Source organism: Lissotriton helveticus, chromosome 3_1 (assembly GCF_964261635.1).
Source record: "Lissotriton helveticus chromosome 3_1, aLisHel1.1, whole genome shotgun sequence".
Taxonomy (NCBI): Eukaryota; Metazoa; Chordata; class Amphibia; order Caudata; family Salamandridae; genus Lissotriton; species Lissotriton helveticus.
This window is the reverse complement of record NC_136061.1, coordinates 223,227,217-223,254,653: the sequence shown is the minus strand read 5'-3', so window position 1 is coordinate 223,254,653 and position 27,437 is coordinate 223,227,217. Positions and strand designations below refer to the sequence as shown.

Here is a 27,437-nt window from a genome sequence, read left to right as displayed (position 1 = left end):
GGATATCTGGCGGCGATGCTTGGGCATTTTGTACTTAAATGTGTGGCGAAGAGATCTATCTCTGGATGCCCCCACATTTGGAAAAGCGGTTGAAGGACGAAGTTCCCACTCGTGGATTTGTTGTGTCTGACGACTTAACAGATCTGCCACCTGATTCTGTATTCCTGGAAGATGTTGGGCTAAGAGGAATATGTTTTGCGGAATTGCCCACCTCCATATGCTCTGAGCTAGTTGAGAGAGCTGTAGAGTGCGTGTCCCCTCTTGTTTTTGTAGATAACATATCGCTGTTATATTGTCCTTCCGGACTAAAACAGCTTTGTTTGCTACGTTGTTCTGGAATGCTTTTAATGCCAGAAAATTTGCTAGTAACTCCAAATGATTGATGTGGAGTACTTTTTGTTGTGGTGTCCATCTGCCCTGTATGGTGTGATGTAGTAGATGAGCTCCCCAGCCGGTGAGCGATGCGTCTGCTGTTAACACGATTTGTGGAATCGGCTCTAGGAACGGTCGCCCTTTGGAAAGGTTTTGGGTGTTCCACCACTGCAAAGAGTGATGTGTGAGGCTGTCTACCAACACCAGATCTGTTAGCTGACCTTGAGCTTGGTTCCACTGACCTGCCAAACATTCCTGTAAGGGGCGCATCTGGAGTCTTGCGTGAGGTACTATGAATATGCAAGAGGCCATAATGAATATGCTACTTACCAGTATGCATCTGTTCTTGGCATGTAGGGCTGCTAACATTCATATCTTAGCATTAGATCGCCGCCTAGTGTTGGGTCCGGATGATCGCACATTGTTGTCCTGGAAGAGTCTTCGAAGTATCCTGAGATAGGTGGCTCCTCCCCTGGACTACAGTGCGCATGGGCATCGGCTCTATCCCCAGATTGTTTTTCGCCATTGTGGCAGAAGATGGAGTGAAAAGTGTAAAGGATGTCCATGCTAATGATTGAATACAATAGTATATCTGCAGCTGCGACAGGCACCGGGGAGGAGGGTGGGCGATATGAATGTTAGCAGCCCTACATGCCAAGAACAGATGCATACTGGTAAGTAGCATATTCAGTTCGAGGCATGTGGGCTGCTAAATTCATATCTTAGCATAGAATACATAGCAGTCCCTCCATCAGCGGCGGTTGCCCGTGCCAGCTGCAGAAACTTGAAAAAGTGTCTTGAGAACAGCCTGTCCTACAGCAGCTTGCTGCTTGGAATGTAAATCAACACAGTAGTGTTTTGTAAAGGTATGTGGTGTAATCCACGTGGCTGCTCTGCAAATATCCTCTAAAGGAATGTTTCCTAGGAAAGCCATGGATGCCCCCAATTTGCGTGTGGAGTGCGCCCTTGGGAGTATCGTTAAAGTGCGCTTGGCCTTTTGATAACATATTTGGATGCACTTAACAATCCACCTGGCTATTCCTGCTTTGGAAATAGGGTTGCCTTTGTGTTGTGGTGAGAAGGCAACAAAAAGTTGTCTTGTTTTCCTAAAGTGTTGTGTTCTGTCAATGTAGTACATCAACGCCCTCCGTACGTCTAACGTATGGAGCATTCTTTCCGCCACCGTTTGTGGGTTTTGGAAGAATGCCGGTAAGTCAATAGTTTGGTTGAGATGAAACTGTGACACCACCTTCGGAAGGAATTTGGGGTTAGTACGTAGTACTACCCTATTTGGATGAATCTGAATGAATGGCTCTTGGATTGTGAGCGCTTGCAGCTCACTAACACGCCTCAGTGACGTAATAGCAATTAGGAAAGCCACTTTCCACGTTAGGAACTGGAGTTCACACGAGTGCAGTGGTTCAAATGGTGGTCCCATCAGTCTGGTGAGGACCACATTGAGGTTCCACACCGGAGCTGGCGGTGTTCTTGGGGGAATGACTCGTTTCAGACCTTCAAGGAAAGCTTTGATGGCCGGCACTCTGAAGACAGAGAGGTGCTGCCTATTCTGAAGATATGCTGCGATGGCGGATAGATGTATCCGAATGGAAGTGTACGCTAGATTGCACTTGTACAGATGTAGCAGATAACAAATGATGTTAGGGATAGATGCATCTAGCGGGGTGATGTCATTAGCCGTACAGTAAATGACAAAACGCTTCCATTTTGCAGCATAGCATGCTCTGGTAGTTGGCTTCCTTGCCTCCTTGATGATGTTCATGCATTCTGGAGGTAAGTTAAGGTATCCGAACTCTAGGACTTCAGGAGCCAGATCGCCAGGTTGAGCTGTTGCGGATCTGGATGCTGAATTTCTCCATGGTTCTGCGTCAAAAGTCTGGGCGTGAGGCGCAGTCTTTGATGCGGCACCACTGAGAGTTCGAGGAACGTGGTGTACCATGCTTGGCGCGCCCACGTTGGAGCAACTAGGATGAGAGTCATCGCGTGCTGCCTTAGCTTTCTTGCCACCAGCGGTATCAGAGGGGCTGGCGGAAAAGCGTACGCAAATTTGCCTGACCAGTTCATCCATATCGCATTCCCCTGCGACTGTGGGTGAGGGAACCTGGCGGCAAAGTGTTGGCATTTTGCGTTTTCTTTTGTTGCAAACAGGTCTATCTCCGGATGACCCCACTGCTGGAAGTACGGGTGGAGTACAGATGGGTGTAACTCCCACTCGTGCATTTGATGGCTGTGTCTGCTGAGCAGATCCGCCATTAGATTGTCCTTGCCCGGGAGGTGTTCTGCCATGAGGAAGATGTTCCTCTGAATGGCCCACTGCCACATGCCCTGAGCCAGATGAGACAGCTGTGGCGAGTGGGTGCCCCCCTGCTTTTGAATGTAGTACATCGCGGTCATGTTGTCCGTCCGGACCAACACTACCTTGTTGCACAGATGTACAATGAAGGACTTGAGTGCCATGAAGATTGCCATCAGTTCCAGATAGTTGATGTGCATCTTCTGTTGCTGCGTCGTCCATAGTCCCTGCACAGTGTAATTGAGCAGATGAGCTCCCCATCCCTGGAGAGATGCGTCCGTTGTCAGGGTAATCTGTGGCACTGGCTCCTGGAACAGTCGGCCCTTGCAAAGGTTGTGTGGAGTCCACCAATGCAGAGAGTCGTATGCCCGACTGGTAACCAACACTAGGTCTGTTAATTGTCCCTGAGCCTGTGTCCACTGATTTGCTAAGCACTCCTGGAGCGGGCGCATATGTAGCCGTGCGTGAGGGACTATGAAGATGCAGGAGGCCATCATGCCTATCAACTGCATGAACACTCTCGCTGGAAGTGAGTGTTGTGATCTGAACTTCTGGATCAGAGACTGCATGCTGTCTATCCTGACTTGGTTTGGTTGAGCCACGGCTGTCAGGGTATTGATCGTCGCGCCTAGAAACTGCCGGACATGCGCCGGTTGAAGGTGCGACTTTGGGTAGTTCAACGAGAAACCTAGATCGTGAAGGAGGTGAATGGTAGTCGACATGTCCGCGGCACACTGTTGTTCTGACTTGGCTTGAACGAGCCAGTCGTCCAGGTAGGGGTAGACATGGATGCCCTGCCTCCTGAGGTGCGCCGCTACTGTCGCCAGACACTTTGTAAACACCCTTGGGGCTGTGGTGACTCCGAAGGGTAGGACTTTGAACTGATAATGTTTGCCTTGGATAGTGAACCTGAGGTATTTTCTGTGGGACGGGTGTAGTGGTATGTGGAAATAAGCATCCTTGAGGTCTAAGGTTGCTAAGAAGTCCCCCTGGTTTAATAAGGGAAGAATCTGTTGCAGTGTGAGCATATGGAAATGTTCTGACAGTATATACAGGTTTAGGGGACGTAGATCCAGAATGTGTCTGAGAGATCCGTCCTTCTTTGGGATAAGGAAGTACAGGGAATACACTCCTGTGCCTTCCTCCTCCACTGGCACGAGCTCGATTGCGCCTTTTTGCAGCATCACCACTACCTCCTGCTGCAATAAGTGCAAGTGCTCTGCGGACATAGGCCTTTGCCTTGGCGGGATGTTGGGTGGAGTGGATTTCAACTCTAGGCAATAACCATACTGGACTAGTTGACGCACCCACCTGTCTGTGGTGATGTTTCTCCAGACGGGCAGGAACTGCTGCAGTCTCCCCCCGACAGGTGTTAAGTGGTCGGGGGGCAGTGACAGAGAGTCACTGTTTGCTTGGGGTAGAGGAGCGAGAGCTGTTGTTTCCTCTGCCGCGACCTCTGTTGCTGTTATTTCTGTAACCTCCCTTGTTCTGTTTTGTGAACGAGGATTGTGCTCCACCTTTTGAGAATTGAGATTGTTGACCCATTTGTCCTCTGGTGACTCCACGTGCACCTGAGCGACGAAAATTGTTGCCACGAAACTGTTGTGACTGTAGGGCCCCCATGGACTTAGCAGTTTGTGTCCTTTTTTATCTTCGAGGGTGGTGTCAACATCTGGACCAAACAGTCGATCAGGATTGACTGGCTGATTAAGGATGGTTGTCTGAATATCAGGTTTAAACCCAGATATGCGGAGCCAAGCCTGTCGTCTTAGCATGACGCTAGTGTTGATCGCCCTAGCTGCTGTGTCTGCGGCGTCAAGTGCACACTTGATGGCTGCGTTGGAGATCAATTTTCCTTCCTCTATAAGCAGTTTTGTGCCCTCTTGAAACTTTGGAGGCAGGTGTTGTACAATCTGTTCTAGGGTGTCATAATGCGCCCTATCGTAACGTGCTAAGAGTGCTTGTGTATTAGAAATACGCCAAAAGTTAGCAGCCTGTGCAGCTTCTCTTTTGCCCCCTGCCTCTAGCACTTTGGACTCCTTATCCGGGGGAGGAGCTTCACCCGTTGTCTGGGAGTTGGCCCGTTTGCGGGCATTGGCGACCACCAGGGAGTCCAGCGGCAACTGTCCCCGAATGTATGCAGGGTCTGCAGGTGCTGGTCTGTACTTTTTTTCAATACGTGGATTGACCACTCTCGCCTTAGTGGGTTCCTTAAAGATGTCCGCAGCATGTTTGAGGACTCCCTTGAGCATAGGCAGTGTCTTTACAGTCCTCTCAGAGACTGAAAACGTGTCAAAGAGAAAGTCTTCTTCAACCGGGTCAGCATGCATGTCCACATCATGATTAGCAGCTGCCCTCTCAATTAGTGCATGAAAACCTGCAGAATCCTCTGTTGGGGATGCACGTGCACTGAATGGTTGTGGATCTTGCCCCACACTCTGGGTGCCTTGGTCACCAATGTCATCATATGCATCTGGATGTGCATCTGGTTCATTGATGGGGAAGGTGTATTGGTCCTGTTCATCATATCCCTCACCCTCAGATTGGTCTGGTGAGGGAGTAGGGCTTCTTCTAGGAGGAGGCTGGATAGGCTCTATCAGGTTAGAAGCGTCCAGAGGCACCCTTTTCTTCTTTAGTGGGATGACATAGGAGTCCAGAGGCTCCGAAGTGATCCTCCTCTTGTATAGGGTTAATTTGCCTGTGTTGGCGTCGATGAAGTGCTCCGAATCGTCCTCTGATTCGAGTTCTCGACCGGAAGGTGCACCTGCCGTAGAAGAATCCGACTTCTTTGGCGTCGATTTCGTGGAAAAAGCCTTCGGAGCCTCTTTCGGCGGCAGAAGGAAGAGAAGCTTACTCTTAGGCTTTGCCGGAGCGTCCGTCGGCGTCTGAGGCGACGGCAACGGAGCCGACATAGCAGCGGCCTTGTCCCTGATTCTCTGTAGCGAAGCGGCGATGGGGGACGCTTCACTCACAGTGTCTTTTGGCGCTGACGAGGGTGTCTTGACCTTCCCCTCGGATCCGACGTCATGGTGGCCTTTTTTAGGTTTGGACGCCGATGCAGTTGTCGCCGACCCAGAGTCCTTGGATCGATGCGCAGATGTGCCAGCTGTCGATCCGTGCGCCTTCGTCGGTTCCGCGTCCACTACGCGACCGACCAACGGAGTCCCAGGCGTAACCGGAGCCGTGCCGCTGGCCTTGGCGTGCTTAGACGGTGTCGCCGCGGTCGATCCGTGCCGACCACCTTTTGAAGAGGATCCCTCCTCTTGCGCCGATTTTGACCCTTTGGAATCGACCGGCTTCTTCGACTTCTGCGGACCGGAGGTCGACGGAGCCGATGCGGCGGCGGGTGCAGTAGTTTTCTGTGTGCCGGCCGCCATTTTAGGTACGCTCGAGTCCATAAGTTTCGGTTTCGTTTTCGGGTCGGCCATTTTAGGTGTAGTCGACACTGTAGGTTTCGGTTTCGATGTGGCCTGCTCAGCAAGTATGTCCGTGGCCGGGCCTGATGGCGGGGCCGTGGCTTGCGGCACGGGGTCTTGGGTAAGGCCGACTGGCGATCCCGTGACCCGATCGTGATCTTCGAAACCTTCGGGGCTTAGCTCGTCCCCTGAGCTATCTTCCGCGGCCCCATAAATTTCTTCGACGTCCCCTACCTCGTCGACGTATTCAAGGCCTTGACCCGCGACTCCGTCGTCGTCCGCCGGATCCGCTTCGACCTCCGTTTCGGGTGGGGATATCTGGAGATGATGACCCTGTTCATCTTCTTCTTGGTCGCCGAAGATGTTTTCTGGATCGGGGGCCGCTTGTCTGGCCTCCAGGCGCACCGCGCACCGGAGCTTAAGAGTTTTCTTTGACCGGAACTGAGCGCAGGCCTTGCACTTGCCGTCGTCATGGTCCGGTGAAAGGCATTTGTTACAGACCGGGTGCAGGTCTATATGTGGGTACTTAGACCCACAGAGCGGACAGTACTTAAACGGACTCCGCTCCATGCTTGAAAGTAGCGGTCGTGTCGCGATGAGAAGGCCTCGACGTCCGAAGAGTGAAAAACTCCGCTGAATCAGACTCCAAGAGTTGGAAGAACTCGAGACCGTGCGCAAACAATACCGACGCTATAAAATATAAGACCTTTTGGTCTTAAAAAGTAAGTTTTACTCGGTTCCGACAGAGAGAAGTCGAGACCGCATCCGAACCCAATGGCGGAAAAAAACAATCTGAGGATGGAGCCGATGCCCATGCGCACTGTAGTCCAGGGGAGGAGCCACCTATCTCAGGATACTTCGAAGACTCTTCCAGGACAACAATGTGCGATCATCCGGACCCAACACTAGGCGGCGATCTAATGCTAAGATATGAATTTAGCAGCCCACATGCCTCGAACTCCCTATTAGTTGCGTAAACACTCGAGCTGGCAGCGAACGTTGAGGTTGGAATTTTGTTATGAGTGCTTGCTATCCTGGCTGGATTGGAATATGCAAAGCCTTTTGAGGTTTCTATTGTGGCACCGAAATATTGCTGGTTCTGGGATGTTGGAGGTGAGACTTTGGGTGATTTATTGTAAACCCTAAGTCATGGAGTAGTTTGATTGTGATGTGTGTACGACGTACACACTGAGTATGTGACTTGGCTTTTATGAGCCAATCGTCCAGGTATGGGAAGACATGAATCTGTTGTCTTCTTAAATGGGCCGCTATCCATTTTGTGAATACTCTGGGTGCTATGGGAGAACTTTGAATTGATAGTGCTGCCCATCCACTACAAACCGAAGAGATTTCCTGTGACCTGGGTGAATGGGAATGTGGAAGTATGCGTCATTGAGATCTAAAATGGCAAGGACATCGTCTTGTTTGAGTAGGGGAAGGATTTGTTGAATTGTGACCATGTGGAAATGGTCTGATTGTATGTATAGGTTTAGTGGTCTGAGGTCTAATATGGGCCTTAGAGTTCCATCCTTCTTTGAAACAGAAAGTACAAGGAGTAAACTCCTGTGTTTTGATGCTGAATGGGAACTGGCTCTATTGCATGTTTGTGCAGTAAGGAAAGCACCTCTTTTTTTTAGAAGCGCTAAATGTTCTGTTGACATTGGACGCTGTATCGGTGGTATATTAGGGGGAGTGGCAGTGAGCTCCAGGCAATAACCAGATTGGATGATTTGTGATTTGTCTCACCCACCTGTCTGTGATGATATTATTCCAGACAGGTAGGAACTGGGTTAATCGTCCCTCCGACTGGAGTAGAATGGTCCGAGGGAGCGACGGGAAGCCATTGTTTTGAGGTGGTGGCAGCACGAGTATTGGTAGCTTTGCCCCTACCTTTGCTGTTACTGCCCCTGTAGCCTCCTCTGGTAGAGGAGGTCTGTGTGGGACTTTTGTATAAAGTGGAGGCATTATCTGTGTTGAAACCTCTAGAGGCGCCCCAATAAGAGGAGCGACGAAAATAACTTTCAGGGAGCTTGGGATTGGAAGGCTCCCATGATTTGGCGGTGTCAGTGTCTTTTTTCATCTTTTCTAAAGATGAATCCACTTCAGGTCCAAATAAGTGTTGTTCGTTTAAGGGTTGGTTCAGTATGGTAGTCTGAACCTCTTGTTTAAACCCGGATATCCTTAGCAAGGCATGTCTGCATAAAAGGACACTGGTGTTTATGGCTCGGGAGGCTGTATCTGCGGCATCTAGAGCACAGCGAATGGAGGTATTAGTTATTATTTTACCTTCATGTATAAGATCATGGGCTTTTGATTTATATTCGTCTAGTAGGTGTAGTAGTTTGGTCTCTAGCTCATCATAGTGCGCCCTATCGTATCTGGCTAGTAAAGCCTGTGTGTTGGCAATCCTCCATATGTTGGCTGCTTGTGACGCTGTTCTTTTGGCAGATGCGTCCAATAGTTTTGACTCTTTGTCACGGGGTGTCGCATCGCCTTACGTTTGAGAGTTTTACCTTTTCTTGGCGTTGGAAACAACTAGGGAATCTAATGGAAGCTGTCCTTTTATGTATGTAGGGTCAGTTGGGGCAGATTTGTACTTCTCTCTATTCTAGGTTTAATGACTCTAGCTCTAACTTGGTCTTTAAAGACTTCAGGAGCATGTTTAATTACCCTTTGGGATGTTGTAAAAGTGTCCATGAGGAAGTCTTCCTCTATGGGGTCTGTATGTAAGTTTACCCCGAGGTATTGTGCAGCCCTGTGTACGAGCTGAGTGCAACCTGTAGTATCTTCTGGAGAGGATGGTCTAGATGGATAGACATCTTCCTGTGGTACATCAGGAACATCTGGTGTGCCATAAATTTCTCATGGATCATTTGGGAAGTAATACATAGGGTCTGGTAGAGGTTCATTATCCCCTTCATGATCTCCTTCGACACCAGAGGTATCATCAGTATCTGGAGGAGATTGTATTGGTCTTGGAGATGGAACAGGAGAAATGTCTTGTAGAGAAGGTGATGAAGGGATCCTTAAAGGAGAGGTGGCAATGTCTCTTTTCTTTAAGGGAAGTGGAGATGGTGTAGGTTTGTCCATTTTCCTTTTGTTGGAAGGACTAATCCTAAGATGACCTGTTTCTGGGTCTATTTCCAGAGTTTTTTGTGTAGGATCAGGTTCAAACAGCTGTTCCTCGGAGGCGCGGTGTTTCGGTGCCGATTATTTTTTTCGGGTCCGAATGCTTTGTAGCACAGTCTTTGGAGTAATTTTATGCTTCTTTGTTTTAGAGTGAGGAGTTTTTGTGGGTTCCGAAGGTTTGGTTGGAGTCTTTGGAACCGATTGCTTAGTTGTCTCAGATTATTTCTTCAGATCAGAGGTGCCGGGTGTTTTTGGTACCGGTTGTTTTTTCGGTTCAGATGTGTGTTTCGGAACCAGTGGTTTCTTTGGTTCACAGGATTCTTTCAGATCTGAAGATTGAGTGTCTTTTGGTTTTGGTGCTGAATGCGCCTGTGCGGAACTGGTCATCGGCGCGGAGCAAGACAATGGCTTGTCTTTTGGTTTCGGTTTCTCTTTGGCCGGTGCCAAGGATGGGGTTTTGGCACCGACGGAAGGCTGACTCGGTCCAGAGTGGCCTGAAGGGTTAATTGTAGACTTCTTTGCCGAGCCCGAAGGCGGGGTGTGGGACATTTTTTCATGGTGTGCACCTGGCCCGAAGGAGAAGGTGTTACCAAAGCCTTTGGATGGGTAGGTGGGGGGGGAAGGGTCGAATTCAGTACTTACTACCCATTGCCCCGGAGTGATGTCTTCGACGTCGGATTCCTCGGCTTTGGAGGAGCTAAAGGTACCTTCTTCCATCCGCTCCTGCTCCTGTACATCAATGTCTTCGTGGAAGATGTCGTCCGGTAACGATTTCGAGCCATGCTTCTTCGAGCTTGACGATCTCTGATGGTTTTCTTGGAGCAGAAAGAGGCACAAGCCGGACAGTCTTTGGCCTTGTGTTTAGGTGAAAGGCAGATCAGCATGTGGAAACTTGGCTCCACATTGAGGACATTTCTTGAAGGGAGTCCTTTCCATGAGCCATGAAGGCCTGATGGAGCAGCTAGGCCCGAAGGCCTGCTTCGACGACCGGTACCGAAGTAGAAGTTTGTGAAGATGCGCATCGAAAGGGAAAAGGCGTACAAGTCCATACCGAAGAATTGGGTAAGGATTGTGTGTTGAGAGTTAACTCTGTAACGATATCAAACTGGAAAGCATGGAACACACCCGAGCCCAATGGCGGAAAAAAACAATCTGAAGATGGAGTTGATGCCCATGTACACTATTGTCCAAAAGAGGAGTCCCCTATCTCGTGACTTACAAAGACTTTTCCAAAACAATAATAAACTGCAAACATCCGGGCCAAACACCAGTTGGCTATCTATGCATAGTGTGGGATCTGCCGCTCATATGCCTCGAACCTATAGTTTGGTATCTTACCTCTGCCAAATGTACGTGTCACCTACATGCAAATGTCTGAACATACATATAACCTGGACTGCCCTCGTCCTAATTGGCAGACCTATAAGACTCTACTACACATTACAAACACAGTCGCATAATAACATACCTGAATGCCTGGAGGTATCGTGTACACGATCTGAATGGCTCCACAGTCAGGATGTCCAGGTAGAGACCGATGAATTGAATAGATTTCCATTTTTCCTTTAGGCTGAGTCCCTGTCTTCTCTCCATAAATGGTCTTGCAGGCAGGACACTGCAAACTTCCATCCTGCAGGTAGCACAGGGGAACCATAAGATCAGCTTTTTAGAATGGAACATGCTAAATGATTCATACCATCAGCCCACAATTGTCACGAGCCAGAACAATACAACAATTACACATTTTAAGTGGTTTCTGTCATTTAAACAATCTTTAACAGTAGCTTACTGCCACATGCACATGGCTAAAGAAACCTTGAGCTTTTCAAATGTTACCATCATGGCACATTAACAGAATACATTAAATAAAACAGGAATGAATGTTGATAAACAGAAAAAATGGACTACTAGACTACACAGCTGAGCTACAGGAATCCCTTTCACCCTAATAGACAAAGCACAGTGTTCAAAACAACTGCTTTTAGCATATCCATTTTAAACAATCCACAGTAAGTGAAGAGAACAAAAACAACATTAAGTCAATATTTATAGATTTTTTCTTTGTTAGGTCTGGCTTTTGAGGCAGCTTTAGCTGTTTCGCTAGACTTTTGTTGCCCCAAAAAACAAATCCCATATAATATACATACACAGAGGGGCTTTTGGTCAGCTGGATTCATTCACTGGTCTGCTGAACTGCCATTCACTTTTTGCTTCAGGTAACCACAGCATACAGCCCACTATACCCATTGTCTCGCTTCACTTTGAGTAACTGTACAAAGTTTGAACAATTTGATCATATTCCCTTAAAAATAGTTCCTTACTCTTCTCTGACAAAGCTTTTTAAAATGTGCTTTTTACATTTTATTCTTGTTCATTAGTTCTAAGTTCCGCCTATTTACTTTGGCTACACTTCATCTGACCAGTTAAATAGTGATTTTGTGTATTTTTTGCTATAAGTATTTCAATCATTTTGTATGATTGTACAGGCTGCAAAATGAGTGCATAACTGAGTATTGATTTCTTCTTGTCACCTGCACAAAAAATAATAGCGTTTGGCATAACTGAAAAAACATCATAAAACAGTCAGCTCAGTGAATGTTATTTTAATGTAAAAAAAAAAAAAATTGCAAGCATATGTTGTCCACATTTAGACCACACTTGGGCAGCAGACTTTTTTTCTTTTTATGGCATTTTTGCTATAAACAAAATATATATTTTTTAAAATAACGATTGTAGCAGTATGCCAATGCCAGATATATTTGCTTTGTAAATGCTTGCTATATAGACAAATGCAATACTAGCTACTGGAAAGTTTGTGTACATGTGGATAAGCAAGTGAGTGAATATGAGAATGAGTCAATGGTCGGATTGGTGCACGGGTGAATAAGTGGATGTGGATAAATATGTGTGTGCAGAGATGATGGAAACAGCATGGGCAATACAATAACACACTAGCTGACGATATGTTTGATCGCTCGAATGTCACATTAGACCTATCTTCTAACAAAGAGAGCCTATCAAGCAGACAGGAAGTGGGGGTGAAACCCATGGAATAAAACCAGCAGGTATAAGGGATCAAATTGAGAGGTAGTTTTTGCTTCCTCGTTTTCCCACACAGGAGCTCCAGTTGTAGATAGCCTGTACACCTTCATGAGTCATTGTTGGCACACACCACCACAACTTCTGTGGACACCTCCGCTCTTTTAGGAAATAAGCATTTGCGATGCAATAGGTCTCGCATTTACGCGAGTTTAAGCTGTTACCATTGTAAATGACAATGACTTTTATTGACATTTTAAAAGCCAAAACATAAATAAAGTTATTGTCATTTACAATGCCATTAGCTAAAACTCACGTAAATGCGAGACCTATTGAATTGCAAATGCTTGTTCTCTGTGGGAGCAGGGAGCGCCCCGCAGCCAGGAGATGAAGGCCAAACAAGTGCATGGGTGAAGAGAAGGACACGTGTGCATGTGTTGGTTTTGTTAATGCTAGAAAAATGCAACATCTAGTCCCTTTATATTGCTTAGGAGGCGGAAGGGGATTAAAAGGCCAATAAAGATGATAACGGACGAGAGGGGAAATGTGGTGGAAGAGACGGAGGAGAAAGGAGGACACGAGGGGTTCTAACGTGAGAGGGGGAAGCAGACAAGGAGGAGGTGTAAGAGGACTGAATAAGCACATGACTGGAAAACACGAGCACACGGACGTAGCCTGCGCTCTGACCTTGCTGCTGTGCCCCTGTTTGGCAGAGTCGGTGCAGGAGCTGAGGGCGCCCAACAGCAGGATGTTGGTGGCTGCATGGCCGTGGCGGGAGCTGCCCTGCTGCAGCCCGCCCGCCATGCTGCTTCTTCCCCCTCCGCCTTCCTCCAACAGTCCTCAGCATTTTTAGCTTCCTCAGCTGGCTTCCTCGCTCCCCGCGGGCAGCTGCTCGTATGCTGGCTGACTAAATTACATAAGCCATTTACCTGGCGCAAATAAACTAGCACAGAGACCCTGAAGCAGGCGCCGCACTGAGTCTTAAAGTTGCAAAAAATAAATAAATGCAAGCGGTGTCCCTGAAACGGGCGACGCGCTCATTAATAAAGTTTAAAGAAATTAATAAACCGAGTGTGGTGTCCCTGAAGTGGGAGCCGCGCTCAGCACGAACATACAACTAATAACAAGCTGTCACCATTGCTAGAATGAGAAAAAAAGTGCCCACCGACTAATTCAAGGAGACCGTGAAACGCTGCAAGGAAACAATCCAGTCTAGATGGGTGGAGCCAAGAGTCAGGGCGTTAACCAAGAAGCTTATTTTCAATCAGAGGCCAGCGTTTAGCATAAATGACGACGCCAGCCAATCAAAATGATGGGCGGCACTTCAAATCCCCTTCAGAAATCTTATCGATTACAAGACGCCTCGCAGAGCGAGGAGCGCTTGAGTGCTCCAACGCTAGGTGATACCTAAAAAGGGGAGCATGGTGGCAAAAACGAACAGGGAGCAGGAAAAGGATACAGACTGGCCCCAGTGCACTTAAAAAACAAACTGTAAGCTCATACAACTCTCATACAACCACTGCGTTATTGAAATGGCCCTGTGGTGGTGAACAAGCAAAACTCAATAGGTTATAGCCGACAATTACAACTAACCAGAGGCGGATGAATGTGGTCTAACCAATACGCCAATGATACTTATAATGACCAATGGCTGGGTGGGATGGGGGGCGAGTGAACTTATGAACCTCTCTCTTTGTTTATAGTATAATGTCTTGTTAAACTGCCATGCCACACATAAAAATCACTATATCTGGGACATAGTTCCATGAGTAATGCAAAGGCGGGGCGAACACTGACCCATCTGTGTAAAGCCCTCCACATATGGCTCCGTTAATATTTGGGGAATTACGGGTGTTTAAAATTGCCCTGGTTCTCAAAGGTTTCAAGCTAGACCAAAAAAAAAAAAAATCACTACATGGGGAATATACTTTCATGAGTAATGCAAAGGCGGGGGCAAAGACTCACCCACTGTGTGAAGCACCCATCATATGGCATCCTAAATTTTAGTTAATTTCGGCTGTCTGATTTAAGTTACCCTGGTTCCCAAGGGTCTCACTAATTATAGGGATGTTTATTTTTTCTAGTCTTTTTTTGTGATCATAATTAGTTGCTGCAGAGGCAGGTAGGTACTCCCGCCAGCCTGTCTAGGTTATCCAGGAAGGTAAAATGTAATTAACAATGCAAAGTAATACATGTCTAGGAGTAAACATGTTGAATGCATGCATTCCTCCAGGAACAAATGTTGGTACTAGTGTGATGAATACTAACTAGGAATCTTTTAAGACATTAAAAAGAGGGCACTAACAAGACGGTGAGGTGGGGGGCAATGATGAGTATGCAGTTAAAATATCCCCCAGAAAGAGCGCCACCAAAGGTAAGTAAATTGTTCCTCTGATGGATAGGTCTAACAACAGATTCATCACCTCAGAATAAATACCAAAGCAGTACCTTCCCAGGTAAAACATCAAGGCAGTAGCACATCGTGAACATACAAAGTGATTCACACATTGCAGTCTGGCATATGCAAGCAAGGGCACTCCGTGAGCCAACGCAATAGAGAGACTTAGCCCTGGTGTGGCAGTTTCTTGGCTAGTGTGTAGCAGATCTTAATACAGAGGACTACTCTTCTCAACAAAGTTCTCTTCTGCAAAGCGTTCCCTTTTTATGCTCCAGGGAACCCCACAAAAGACTGACATCACACTCAAAGGACCCTTGGTATGATCAATGTAAAATCTTAAAGCTCTCTGGTGGGCCGGCTGATTGAGCCTCTACTCCTCTTTGGAGTGGGAAGAAGAGCTAAGAACGCTGGTAAATTGATTGCCCAATGTGGAAAGGAGACACTTATTTTGGCAAGAAGTCCACCTGAATCCTCAGCAATAACTTGCCAGGGAAAAGGTTGTGTATGTCGGCTGCACTGAAATGCCTAAATGTACTCATGGGATGAGCTCAAGTAATCACGAGAAAGATGATCTTTAAGGCCAGGAAATGGAGCGAGTAGCTATGCAGTGGCTTGAAGGACGTACACATAGAAAACAACAAGACCACATTAAGGTCCCACTGTGGCATCACAAACTGGTTTGGAGGGAACATGTGTGTCAAACCTTCAATAACTTATTACAACAGGTGATTTAAACAATGGCGGATGGCCTGGCAAATGTAGAAAGAGTATACAAATAGCCTCTAATAGTGCCCACTGCAATGCCCTACTCGGCCAAAGAAATAAGAAAAAAAACGGATGTCCAATAACTTTGCTTGTAAGGGATCAGTGGTGTGAGGGCCACACATTGAAAGTATTTTATGGCCGGGTGCCTGACAGCAAGGATGTCATTCACTACTACAGGCAGCCGGTCAAAAATTCAGTTACTGCAGCACAATCTCCAAGCAAGTAGGTGCAGATTTGGGTTGAGTACTCTGTCCTGGTGCTGAGAGAGGAGGTCCTCGTGAATGGCAGTTGGCTTTGAGGACATACTCATGCCCAGAAGTTCAGGATACCACGCTCTTCTGGCCCAATCTGGAGCCATTAAGATGGTCGTTCCTGATATTTGTCAGAACTCAAGGCAGGAGAAGCAATGTCGTAAGGCATACAGGAGCCTTGTGTTACATTCCATCCGGAATGCATCTCCTAACTAGTGTTCTTGAGGAAACTACAACGTGCAAAACGTTTGACACTGCGTATTATCAACAGTGGTGGCAAATGTAGCCAAGGCTCTTCCAAATGTTGGAAGAGGATGTGTGCCAGTTCGAGATTCAGGGACCCTGAGTGGTGGTTCACAATCCGGAACATGCACTGGCACTCCATCAACCACTAGAGGCACAGAACCTCCTGAAACAGGACTCTGGACCCCAATATGCATGTTTGTTGCAGCACCACATTGCAGTGAAGTTGTTCATGAAACCTGCACCAGCCTCCCCTTGATAGAAAGCATGCAGGCCATCAGTGGAAGACAAAAAGCCCACTTCAGTACATTGTTATGGAGCCCCCTTCTCCCCTGCTGTAGACAAGAGACTCCATGCCCTCGAGATGACCACCCAAGCTCAGCAGTGACATGTCGGTCACCACCTTCTGCTATGGATGGGGAAGGGAAATCGGCATGCCGCTAGACCAATTGCATTCGAGCACTTACTGCTGCATATCTCAAGCTGTCTGTTCCCAGACCTGAATGGCACCGGTCAGATTTCCTTGATGCTAGGCCCATTAAAACTTCAAATTCCATTGTAGAGTCAGCATAAGCCACTTGACATACCTGATATGGAGGATGCAGAAGGCTGAGAGGTCAAGAGGCTGCCAAGCTGCTCTCACAGATCCAGAATCGAGCCTCAAACATCAGGATCATAGCTGAATGCCCTAGACATGTTGTAGCAAAGGGAAAGGCCTGAACTCCATTGTGTCCAAGATTGCTGCTTTGATTGGAAGCCTCTGCAAAGTTGTCGGGTGGGACTTCTGCTTGTTGATATTGAACATCAACAATCTCAAGAGGATCGTTGTAGTCTAGAGGTGGTCCATGACTGACTGTGGCAAGCCCATTTTCAACAATTAGTGGTTGAGGGCAGGAATATTGGTATCCTTGACCTCTGAAGATGGGCAACGACCACTGCTATTCTTTGATGTTTTAAGTTAGGGTTGTAGTTCTTTTGAAGTGGGCACTTCGCCTTTTCATCTCCCTTCATGAAAGAGGACTGTCACAGCAGTGATGTGTGCATCAAAAGGTTAAACCCATACCCTCATCCCTTTAGGATTCTCTTATCAGCCCCACCTTCTTTCCTAAGATGTGTCCAGGTCCCTTCCTCTTGATCTATCACTGAATCAAAAAGCCGTTTTTTGAAAAGTAAAGTCTCTTCCTTTTCCCTCCAGACAGGCCTTGGGTTCCCAAAGTGGAACCCAGGCTCCTCGGTTTAATGCACCCTTGCAGGCAAATTCACTGTGTGCACACTCACAGTACTGATAAGTAATAATACCTGCATGCATCGTACACTTACACATACTAGTCAACACACACAATATGTGTGCATTGTTCAGCACTGAAGCTTCTCTATTCTGCCAGCACACACACTCACTATGTGTGCTGCACAACCCTTTATGTATGTTACTCCACACATACACCCAGTACATGTATTACCCACATGCACTGCACAGTACTGATCCATCCTTATACTGCACCCTTCCCAGTCACACACACAACTAACTCAGTCACTGCTATCGCTCTGCACAGCACTCCACAACTACCTGATGCAGGCCAAGGGTGAGTTAAGCGCACAGCAGTGGAACTGTAGGCCTCACTCCAGTAGCACAGGGTAAAAAGGTACTGTTTACTACTGCTGGACCACTACAGCAGTAAAACACAGCGCTCATGCTGCTTAAATCCTGGTGATGGCAGTAGCCTTCCACTACTAAGAGGGCAGCACTTTGGGTGTCCCTCCCGATCAAATGAGGATGCAATCCATGAGACAGGACTATGCAATGGCACGCACGCATGATCCGTGTTCAGCTACGACAAACGCACTACGGACTACAGTACAGTTAGGCACTCAGGGCAGGGGGACACATCTTTACCATTTTGAGGACTTCTCAGCCCAACAGTTGTCTTCAAAACATACTTGGATCTGCAGTTGCTACCAAGGAACAAGATGGATTGAGAGGTAACTTTTTCCATCTTGCTCTTGAGCTCATGGTAGGAGGTGAAGAAAGTTAAGATGGTCATATCCAAGCAATAATGATTTGCAAAAGTGTGAAGAGAAGTGCATGCCCCTGTGTGACTAATCTCAACCACAGCAAATCCCCTGGCCAAAGTAGAGGTTCGCCCTGGTGAAATGAGCACATATTCCTTTCCTTTGCTCCTTTTTAGCAAGGGCATAACAGAATTTACTGTACAGGATGATCCACTGTTACTCTTCTGGGCCACCCTCCTCTTCCCTTTATCCAACGAATAGCTGATCATTTATGAGAGCTGACCGCGCTAGAAGAGTCCAGAAAATGAATCTCTCCTCCTCTTTTGTGTGATGGAGAGGATGGAAAGTTTGAGACGAGTATTCAGAATACAAACAAGGCGCAGACTCAATCACTACAGAGCAGCGTATTCGCAGAGAAGGACTAATAATAAAAACGATACGGACCAATGAACAGTGTCTCATGCCCAGAAGATATAAATATTTATATACTTTGACCAGCCGGGTCGGAATTAGAGCCAGCAGACAGGACGTAATGAGAAGAAAAGAGAGCCTGACAGCCCTGAAGTCGTGGGGTCTTACCCTTTCAACGAAACACGTGTTGGCTGGGCGTTTCGGATTAAAGACAAAAAATAAATAAAAATTACACCAAACTATTTTCTTTACTGTTTTTTTGTAACTAGAATTTTCAAACTGTACTAGAAGTGTGCGTGTGCAGAGGATACGTCTTTGAGCACTGGACTGCCCCATATGGAAAAGGGTAAACATCTTAGGCATGGAAGCTGCTTCAATTCTCAAAATCAAGAATACGAAAAGCGATGGATGGAATGCTTGAATTAATCCTGAGAAACTGATAATTACTCAGGGATACATCCCAGTTCATTATTATTTTGCACACTATGCCACCTCAGTTTGGACCCAGCTAGATATAAATTTGGCTTGACCCTGTTCCGATGGGAACAGTTCAGCCCAAACTGCCAGGCTAGGGCCTCCCTGAACCAGAACACAATCAACCCAAGACCGACGTTGCCCTTATTAGGACTTATCAGACCGGTTTACCTTGGTTCCAGTGGCACAGTGTGCACGGGACCCACGTCTGGGCATGTCAGTCCCATATAGGGCACCACTCTGAAGTAGACAAAAAGACAGATGGAATGCTTGCCCTCAAAATCAGCTTTTCCGGGTGAAAATAGGAACAAGGCAGCCAGACACTGTAATAGCCACACACTGACATGTTGTACTAAAGTGTGTCACAAAAACACAGTTTGAAGTGCCAAAAACCACAACAGGCAGCTGTGAAAGGGTTCAATTAGGGACCTCATCAGGAAGTTACATTAATAAAATAAAATAAAATAAAATGAAGAGCAAACTGGAGCATCTCAAAACATTAGGAACTTGAACAGAGAAGATTGATTTGGAAAGCAAATGAATGTCAATAAGGATACAATATAACCTTCAACTAATGGGTGAATGAAAGAGAAAAACATAAAACATCAGAAAGGTGTGCTTTCAAGGATCCACAATCTCACTTGCGCACCAAGCACACAAGTGTTCCACCGTCCGGCATAAACAAATTAGTGGAGAAGACATAACTAAGTCAACAACCTCCACCAGCAGGAGAAAGGAGCCTGAGATGACAATGTCAATCGACAGTCATGAAAGTGGAGGTTATGAGGCTTAGAGTCCATAACAAGCACCACTGACATCGGAGAGGAGCTCGATCTTAAGAGACAATTGGAGCAGATGACACTGGGAGAGTTTCAAGAGTTCTGTATACCACACCCTCCTATGCCAGTTCAAGCAATAGAACATGTGCCTGGTCTTGTTGCTGCTTTTGCAACATGCGAGGAACCAGGTATATGGGGGAGTACATAATGAAGTGGAAAATTCCAGGTCAACTGAAATGCATCCTGCAAGGTCACAGGCATCACAAACTAGAAGGCACAGAGCTGTCAGCAATGTGCATTTTCCCGAATGGCGAAAAGTTCCATCTGAGGAGTGTCCCACATGCCAGAGATGCCACTCATGGTTGGCTCTTGTGTTCAGGGAATTTGCCAAATGGTTAGCGACTAGTCAGATTCCATGCTCTTGAGCCCAGGCTCTGAGTTCGCAAAAAGATGGGCACCTACACCTTAGCGCTTGTACACAGTGAAAATGTGGGTCTTGCAAGTTGAAGGGACACCATTCAGTTCTCTGCTTCAAGCGTCAAAAGCACCTGAGCCAGGGACAACATCTTGACCTAATCCTTGTCCATGTAACTTCAATGCCATGAAGTGAATTGGAATCAGACTGCTGTCCTTCCTGGAACCAGAAAGCACTGAAAATAGCTCTTCTGTCCAATTTCCTGCTCCAGGACTAACTCCACTGCTTCTTTCTGTAAAATAGCCACCCACGTCCTGTTTAAAATTCAAATTTGTTCCTTTGAAAGAAGAGACCGAGTTTGGGAGGTAGGAGGGAATCAGAGGAGGGGCGTGTTGGAAAGGAGGGGTACATCCCTTTTCTATAATCTGTAAAGCCCACTGCTCCATCCTAATGGCCTCCTTATAAAACATTCAAATATGGCTGCCAAAAACAGAGTGCAGAAACTTGTAGTCCTACTTCACCTTCTTGTATTGCACTATATGTACGATGATAGCACAAACATTCCCTGACCTGTGAGAAAGGTGCTTCTTGCACCGAAACGCGTTGGGTTTGACTTGCTGCATGTTCTAAATAAATTAACATGTTGCATTCAACTTCTGGGCTCGAGTGAATTCTTCTAATTGCAAGAAATCTGTTCTGTTCGAGTTTTAAGGGGGGTCACGACCTCTTCTCGAGCCCGCCGCCATTAAGTGGCAAAGAGACCAGCGAACTGTATGCTATATATATATATACATATATGTAACTATGCAGCCCCATAAAAGTCCAAACTAAACAAGCATTGGCATTTTAGTTTTGCAGCACAATATCCTTGTTACACCAAGGATATTGTGCTGCAAAACTAAATACTTAAAAGGTCCCACAAGCGAGACCTATTGGCAATGCCAATGCTTGTTTTATTGTAGATGTTTTTATTTATGATCTCTTTTGTGTATATTTTATGATCTTCCTCTGGAAGATCGAATTAAGACAAGGAAAGAAAACAAGTGTAGCACTTGCTGGTGACCTGGTGGGCTAATGATCTGAGGTAAGCTCACACATTCTTGAACATTGCGGTTGCTCGGAGCCGGACACTGCAGACGGCATTTGCTGAGCAGTGAGAACTAGAGGTTCTGTTATCGGCTGCAGTGCTGGTTAAAGAATTACAGCATTCTAGCAGTTTGTATCTATGTGACTGTACAAATTAAAATGCTCTCGAACTGGAATAACACTTGTTATGGAGCCTGAAAAGAGCAATAATTTAAAATGAAAGTGACAATCTCAAACTGTTGCTAACTAGGAAAACTAACAAGCAACAAAAACGACGCGCAGCTCTGAGACGCGCTCTGAGTTGGGGGAGGGAGAGGAGCATTAAGCCAAGATTGTAAAAGTGAGAAAAGACGAACGAGGGAAAGCCGGCTATTTAAACAAGCAACGACAAAGCAAATGGGTTTGACTTTTGTAAAGTGAATACACACAGACAGACCTGCAAGCCTTTACAAAGCACGTTACAAAGCTGAAAAAAAAAAAAAAACAAGCAAAAGCAAATGGTGGGGGCCTGAAGGAGGAGGGGGTGCGAGGGATGAGTGAGGATGGGGTAGCAGGGGAGGGAACACAGCCTGGGGGAAGCTGGCTGGGGAGGGGGAGGAGAAATCCAAGGAAGGCTGTGTGCCGGCCGGCCATCCAAGAGTAATTAGGGGAGGAGAAGCCGAGAAGCCGCAGAGCGCACGCTGGGCGAAGCCCTTTGATGTGCTGTGCGGCGGCCGTTAAAAAAATGCAATTAGGAGGGAGGGAGGCTGATGCGCGTTCGTGTTTGATCACGTGATTCACGTGAACGTAAACAAAACGCCAGCGGAAAGCCCTTAGTTTGACGAGGATTTTGGCTACTTGAATTCTCGCTCTGCTCGATGCGCTTGCGCGCATCGATAGGCCGCGAGACCTAAAAAGGGTTAAACAGCCAGAAAACAACTCAGTAATATAGTATTAAATTACTTAAGACAACTTGTACTAAAGACCATACACCTAAATGGCTTCAAACAAGAATCTTTTATTTTCCAGAACAAGGAAAAACAAGTAATTGTAGGCAGTTTGGCCCATAGGCTGCATAGGAATTACTGTCCTGAGACAGAAAAGGCAACTGGCACCTCGCCTTTAAGATTTACAATAATCTAGGCACTTTGCCTTTAAGAACCTCAGAAAGCCCTATGCTCCCAGCATGCACCGCAGGTGGCAGTTAGATCAGTTCTTTTTTCCGGGTCCTTCTGTGAGGATCCTGGAGCTTGAGCTCGACAGTTTTTTGACTTTTTAGTCAGAAATTGTTATTTTTCTTGCTGTTTAGCAATTCTGTGCTGGAAGAAGTTTTACCTTCTTTTTCTGACAGAAATTTTTCATCTTTTTCTGTCAAAATGCCAGCTCTCTTCAGAAATTGTCCATCCTGTGGGAAAAAGATGGCTATGTCAGATCCACACTGTGTGTATCGCCTGTCTTCCTTCTTCTCATAAGGTGGACACCTGTTATCACTGCAAAAGGTTTTCCTTAAGAACACTCCGTGATAGAGAGAGGATTCGACTTCAGGCGGTGATGGAGAGAGGAAAGTCCCATCCAGAAAGTGGCCTTGGGCATCAAGAGCCCTCCTCTCATCATCCGTATCGACACGGACTACAGACTGCCCCTACGACATCTAGAAAAAGGCAGATCCCAGATTGTTCGCCGTCACAGCCACCGTCGAAGAAAAGGTCTGGACAGTCTCGGAAGTCGAGACAGCGTAAGTCTCCGTGTCGAAGCGTCCTACTTTGGACCCGAGGTATGGTCAAGATGCAGGTCTATTCCAGGTCTTGGTCGCCAGGTAGGAGAAGAATCTTCCTCCGGCGGTGGTTCTACTAATTCGTGGGACGGTGGCGAGGGCGAGCCTGGCGGATCGTAGCTGGCGGGTGGGTGAGTATAAAGTGAGGCGGCTGTTGAGGTATTTGGGGCCCATGTCGTGGAGAGCCTTGTGTGCGTGGGTGAGGAGTCTGAACGTGATCCTCTTGCTGACGGGGAGCCAGTGCAGATCTCTCAGATGGGTAGAGATGTGGCTGTGACGGGGGATGTCCAGGATGAGTCGTGCGGAGGCGTTCTGTATTCGTTGGAGTCTTTTCTGGAGTTTGGCTGTGGTACCAGCGTAGAGGGTGTTCCCGTAGTCTAGACGGCTGGCCTAGGTGACCATCTTCCTGGTTTTGGTGGTGATCCATCGGAAGATCTTTCGGAGCATGCGCAGGGTGTTGAAACAGGATGACGAGACGGCGTTAACTTGCTTGGTCATCGTGAGGGAGGAGTCCAGTATGAAGCCAAGGTTGCGTGCCTGGTCTGTTGGCTTAGGGGCGGTGCCCAGGTCAGGGGGCCACCCAGGCGGAGGGGGATGGTCCCAGGATGAGGACTTCCGTCTTGTCTGAGTTCGGTTTTAGACGGCTGAGCCTAATCCATTCCGCGACGTCTTTCATTCCTTCCTGGAGGCTGGCTCAGGCGGTGGTGGGGTCGTTGGTAAGGGAGAGGATCAGCTGGGTGTTGTCAGCGTAGGAAATTATGTTTAGGTTGTGTTGGCGTGCGATGGCTGCGAGGGGGCTCATGTAGACGTTGAAGAGGGTGGGGCTGAGCGAGGATCCTTGCGGAACGCCGCAGAGGACTTTGGTGGCCTTGGATCGGAACGGGGGGAGGCGCACTCTCTGGGTTCTTCCGACGAGGAACGAGATGATCCACTCCAGGGCCTTCCCTTGGATTCCGGTGTTGCTGAGGCGCTGTATTAGTGTGCGGTGGCATACGGTGTCGAAGGCTGCTGAGAGGTCCAGGAGGATGAGGGCAGCTGTTTCCCCGTTGTCGAGCAGGGACCGGATGTCGTCGGTGGCTGCGATGAGGGCGGTCTCGGTGCTGTGGCTTGCTCGGAAACCGGACTGCGAGGGGTCGAGGGATCCGTTTGTCTTGAGGAAGGCGGAGAGTTGTTTGTTGACGGTCTTCTCGATGACTTTGGCAGGAAAAGGGAGGAGCGAGATGGGGGCAGAAGTTTTTGAGGTCCGTGGGGTCCGCGGTGGGTTTCTTCAGGAGGGCGCTGAGCTCGGCGTGTTTCCAGCTCTCCGGGAAGGTGGCGGATGCGAAGGAGCTGTTAATGACGTCCCGGAGTTGGGATGCGATGATGGAGTCGGCTTTGTTGAAGATCTGGTGTGGACAGGGGTCGGTTGGGGAGCCGGAGTGGATGGTGTTTATCATGCGAGTGGCGTCTTCGGTGCTGACCGGGGTCCAGGTGCAGAGGGTGGTGGCGCTGGTACGGTGGTTGGGTGCGTGGTCTGTGCGCCGAAGCTGTTGTGTATGTCGGCAAACACTCAACAAAACATCACCGCAAGATCCAAATACAAAGACTCCCTCAACTTCTACTACCAACTACGAGATCCAAAGAAGAAGGTCCTAACTCTCAGACTCGATGCTAGCTTCAAAAACAAAATAAGTAGGACTGTGTATCGGGACAACAAACATCAGAAAATGGGAACTCTGTTCACTCATATGGTCAGGAAATGTTGACCTGGTTCCTAGCGAGCTCACAGTGCCACATCTGAACCCCTAACCTTACTAGGGTACCAGCAACCTCGAACATGGCCACTCTAATTCCCCAAGGAAAATGTGCAAACAGATCAGCCCTTTCTTTGTTTACTTTTGGATGCCCAAGTATATATTAAAAAGATATACATTGGCTTTTCAAACATTTATTGAAACAATTGTATTTTTGTATAAAGAGAGTGTGCTGCAATTATTTCCCAGAAGCAGCAAAGCACTGAGTTCAACCATTATAACATTACTATACGATTATACTCCTACCTAACACTACCTATACTATAGAGGGCATATTGGGAGTACCCTCTGCCAGATCCCCTGGGATAGCCTAAACTCCCCCTCCCCCCTGAGTGTGATGTATCAGGAATCCGACCTGTATAGAACAGGTGATAGTCAGCAGGACTGCATCTCGGCCGCAGTGCATCGTGTTCCAGGACAACCCCAGCAGAAGTGCTCCTCTGCCAAATGTAATGCAGAGGCTGTTTATATAATAAAAGCACTGTTCAAATTGCACCGTGCCAAATCTCCAGCCGGACAATTAAATACAAGGACATCTTATTCCATGTACCGTGCCTAGGACAGGGAGTACAATTAACATGATAACGCTTACTAAGAAATAAGCTGCATATAGAATAGCTTCGAAGTACATTATCATGTAAGTGTAAAACTTGTAAAGAGTTGCCATTAGAAAAAGATATCAAGTTAAAACGTGAAGCTAAAATGGAGACCACAAGCGGGCCCTGTTACGCATCACTACAAAATAAATCTTCACTATGGTCAAAGTGTTCTTCAATCCCGCAGCTGCCAACAACTGCATCATCCAATCTCAAGCACTCTTCAAAGACCTCTCAAACTACTTCAAATAGAAGACTACCAAGATCTACAACTCATTTGGCACACAGCACCCCGACATGAGCCCCCGCGACCAGCCAGACACCTCCTTCATCGCCAAACAGCAGCTAGGCAACTGGATGCTCCTCTCAAGAAACCACTGCCCCGATAAATACCATTCACTCAGACGCCCCATCAGACCCATGTTCCTACTTTCATATACAGCCATGGAAGAACCCTCATCTCTCCTGCGCTTCCTGCTTTCAACACCTCCATAACCAGTGCCATCTTCCCAGACAAATGCAGAAGTTAACGCCCTATTGAAGAAACTGACAGCGGACCCAAACAACCTCAGTAGCTACAGATCTATCTTGTTCTTGCCTTTTCCAGCTAAAGACATGGAGAAATCCATCAATACCCAACTCGCAGACCACCTGGAACTCCATCACCTCATAGCCAGCTCTCAATCAGGCTTTCACACCAACCACAGACTGAGACAGCATGATTGTGGCCACTGTCATCAGAAACATCCTCGACCAAGAAATAGCCGCACTCATCCTCCTCAACCTCTCCACAGCTTTTCATATGATCTCCACAAGTCACATACCAGAAAGCTTCAGCTCTTGGGTATTTTATCAACTCAACCAGCATCGCAAAGCGAACTTCGTCAACTGCATTAGCAACATTGCTGCTTGGATGAAAACCAACTGCCTCCAGCTCAGCCCAGACAAAACCGAAGTCTTAATCGTCTGCAATAATCACTCCACCTGGGATGCCTCTAGGTGGCCCTCCAAACTTGGCCCCCACCCACTGCTGCAGACCTGGCCAAGAACCTCGGGATCATCCTGGACACCAACCTTTCCATGACCAAACAGATCAATGCGGTCTCCTCATCATGCTTCCACATCCTGCGAATGCTACACAAGAGTTTCTAGTGGATCCCACTGAACACTTGTCACCCAGGCTCTTATCACAGGTATACTGGATTACAGAAACGCCCTCTACATCGGAATATCAGCCCATGCCTACGCCGACTCCAAACCACCCAGAACCTCAACTTCTACCAACCCACCAGACACCTTCGATCTATATACGAAGCAAGAGCACACCTCCCTTGCATCAAGAAGGCCAGAGACGGAGGAGGCTCCTTCTCATACCTCGCAGCCAAGCCCTGGAATGACAGCACCCGACATGAGCCCCCGCGATCAGCCAGACACCTCCTTCATCGCCAAACAGTTGCTAGGCAACTGGATGCTCCTCTCAAGAAACCATTGCCCCGACTCCTCCTTCTTCCAGACACCTACTTCATCCTTAAACACCTCAGAACCTCCGCCTCCTTCATGAACTTGATTTGATATTTGTATAGCGCTCGAATGCCCAAGGGCGTCTAGGAGCCGTTGCCAGCGAGAACCGAAAGGTTGCCAATGAGAAAGATAGACTTCTGAAAGAAAACGTCTGAAGGAATCTCAAGACATGGCTCTTCCAGAAACAGACATGATCTCCTCTTCCCCTCAGGCCTGCACTACTCAGCACCTGGATACTCTCATGGGCGATTAGTAATGCTCTACAAGTTCATATAACATAACAGTCCAAATACTCGCTTCCAGTAAGTAAACTGTGTGACTGAGTAAGTGGTATGTGACCGTGTATTTATTTCTACAGCTCCGCTCAACATTTGGAATACATTTTAACAGAGTAGGAGCAGCACCCAGCTACTAACACTAGCCTTTCGCCTCAGATAATAGGCAGGAAAAGACTGAACCCTAGTTTGAAAAGGATTAGGTTACATAGCCAATAAGCATCTGTTCTTGGCATGTAGAGCTGTAGATTCACATACTTTGCATACTCCTGCCATCTAGTGATGTGTGCGGAATGCAAGTTGTTTATCTTCAGTGAAGTCTTTCCTAGTCACAAGGTAAGGTGACTCTTCCTTTCGCTGATAGTGCACATGAGCATCAACTCCATTGTTAGATTGTTTT

General features: G+C 47.3%; 1 protein-coding gene across 5 annotated transcripts in view; it reads right to left on the bottom strand.

Annotated features, from left to right (window-relative positions):
• The window catches only part of DTX2 (deltex E3 ubiquitin ligase 2), a 755,107-nt gene that overhangs the window by 105,875 nt on the left and 621,795 nt on the right, over window positions 1–27,437 (bottom strand). For all 5 annotated transcript variants that reach the window (XM_078679655.1, XM_078679656.1, XM_078679654.1 and 2 more), the window contains one exon: window positions 10,697–10,858. In XM_078679655.1, the coding sequence (XP_078535781.1) occupies window positions 10,697–10,858 (162 nt within the window). The remainder of the gene's footprint in view (window positions 1–10,696; window positions 10,859–27,437) is intronic.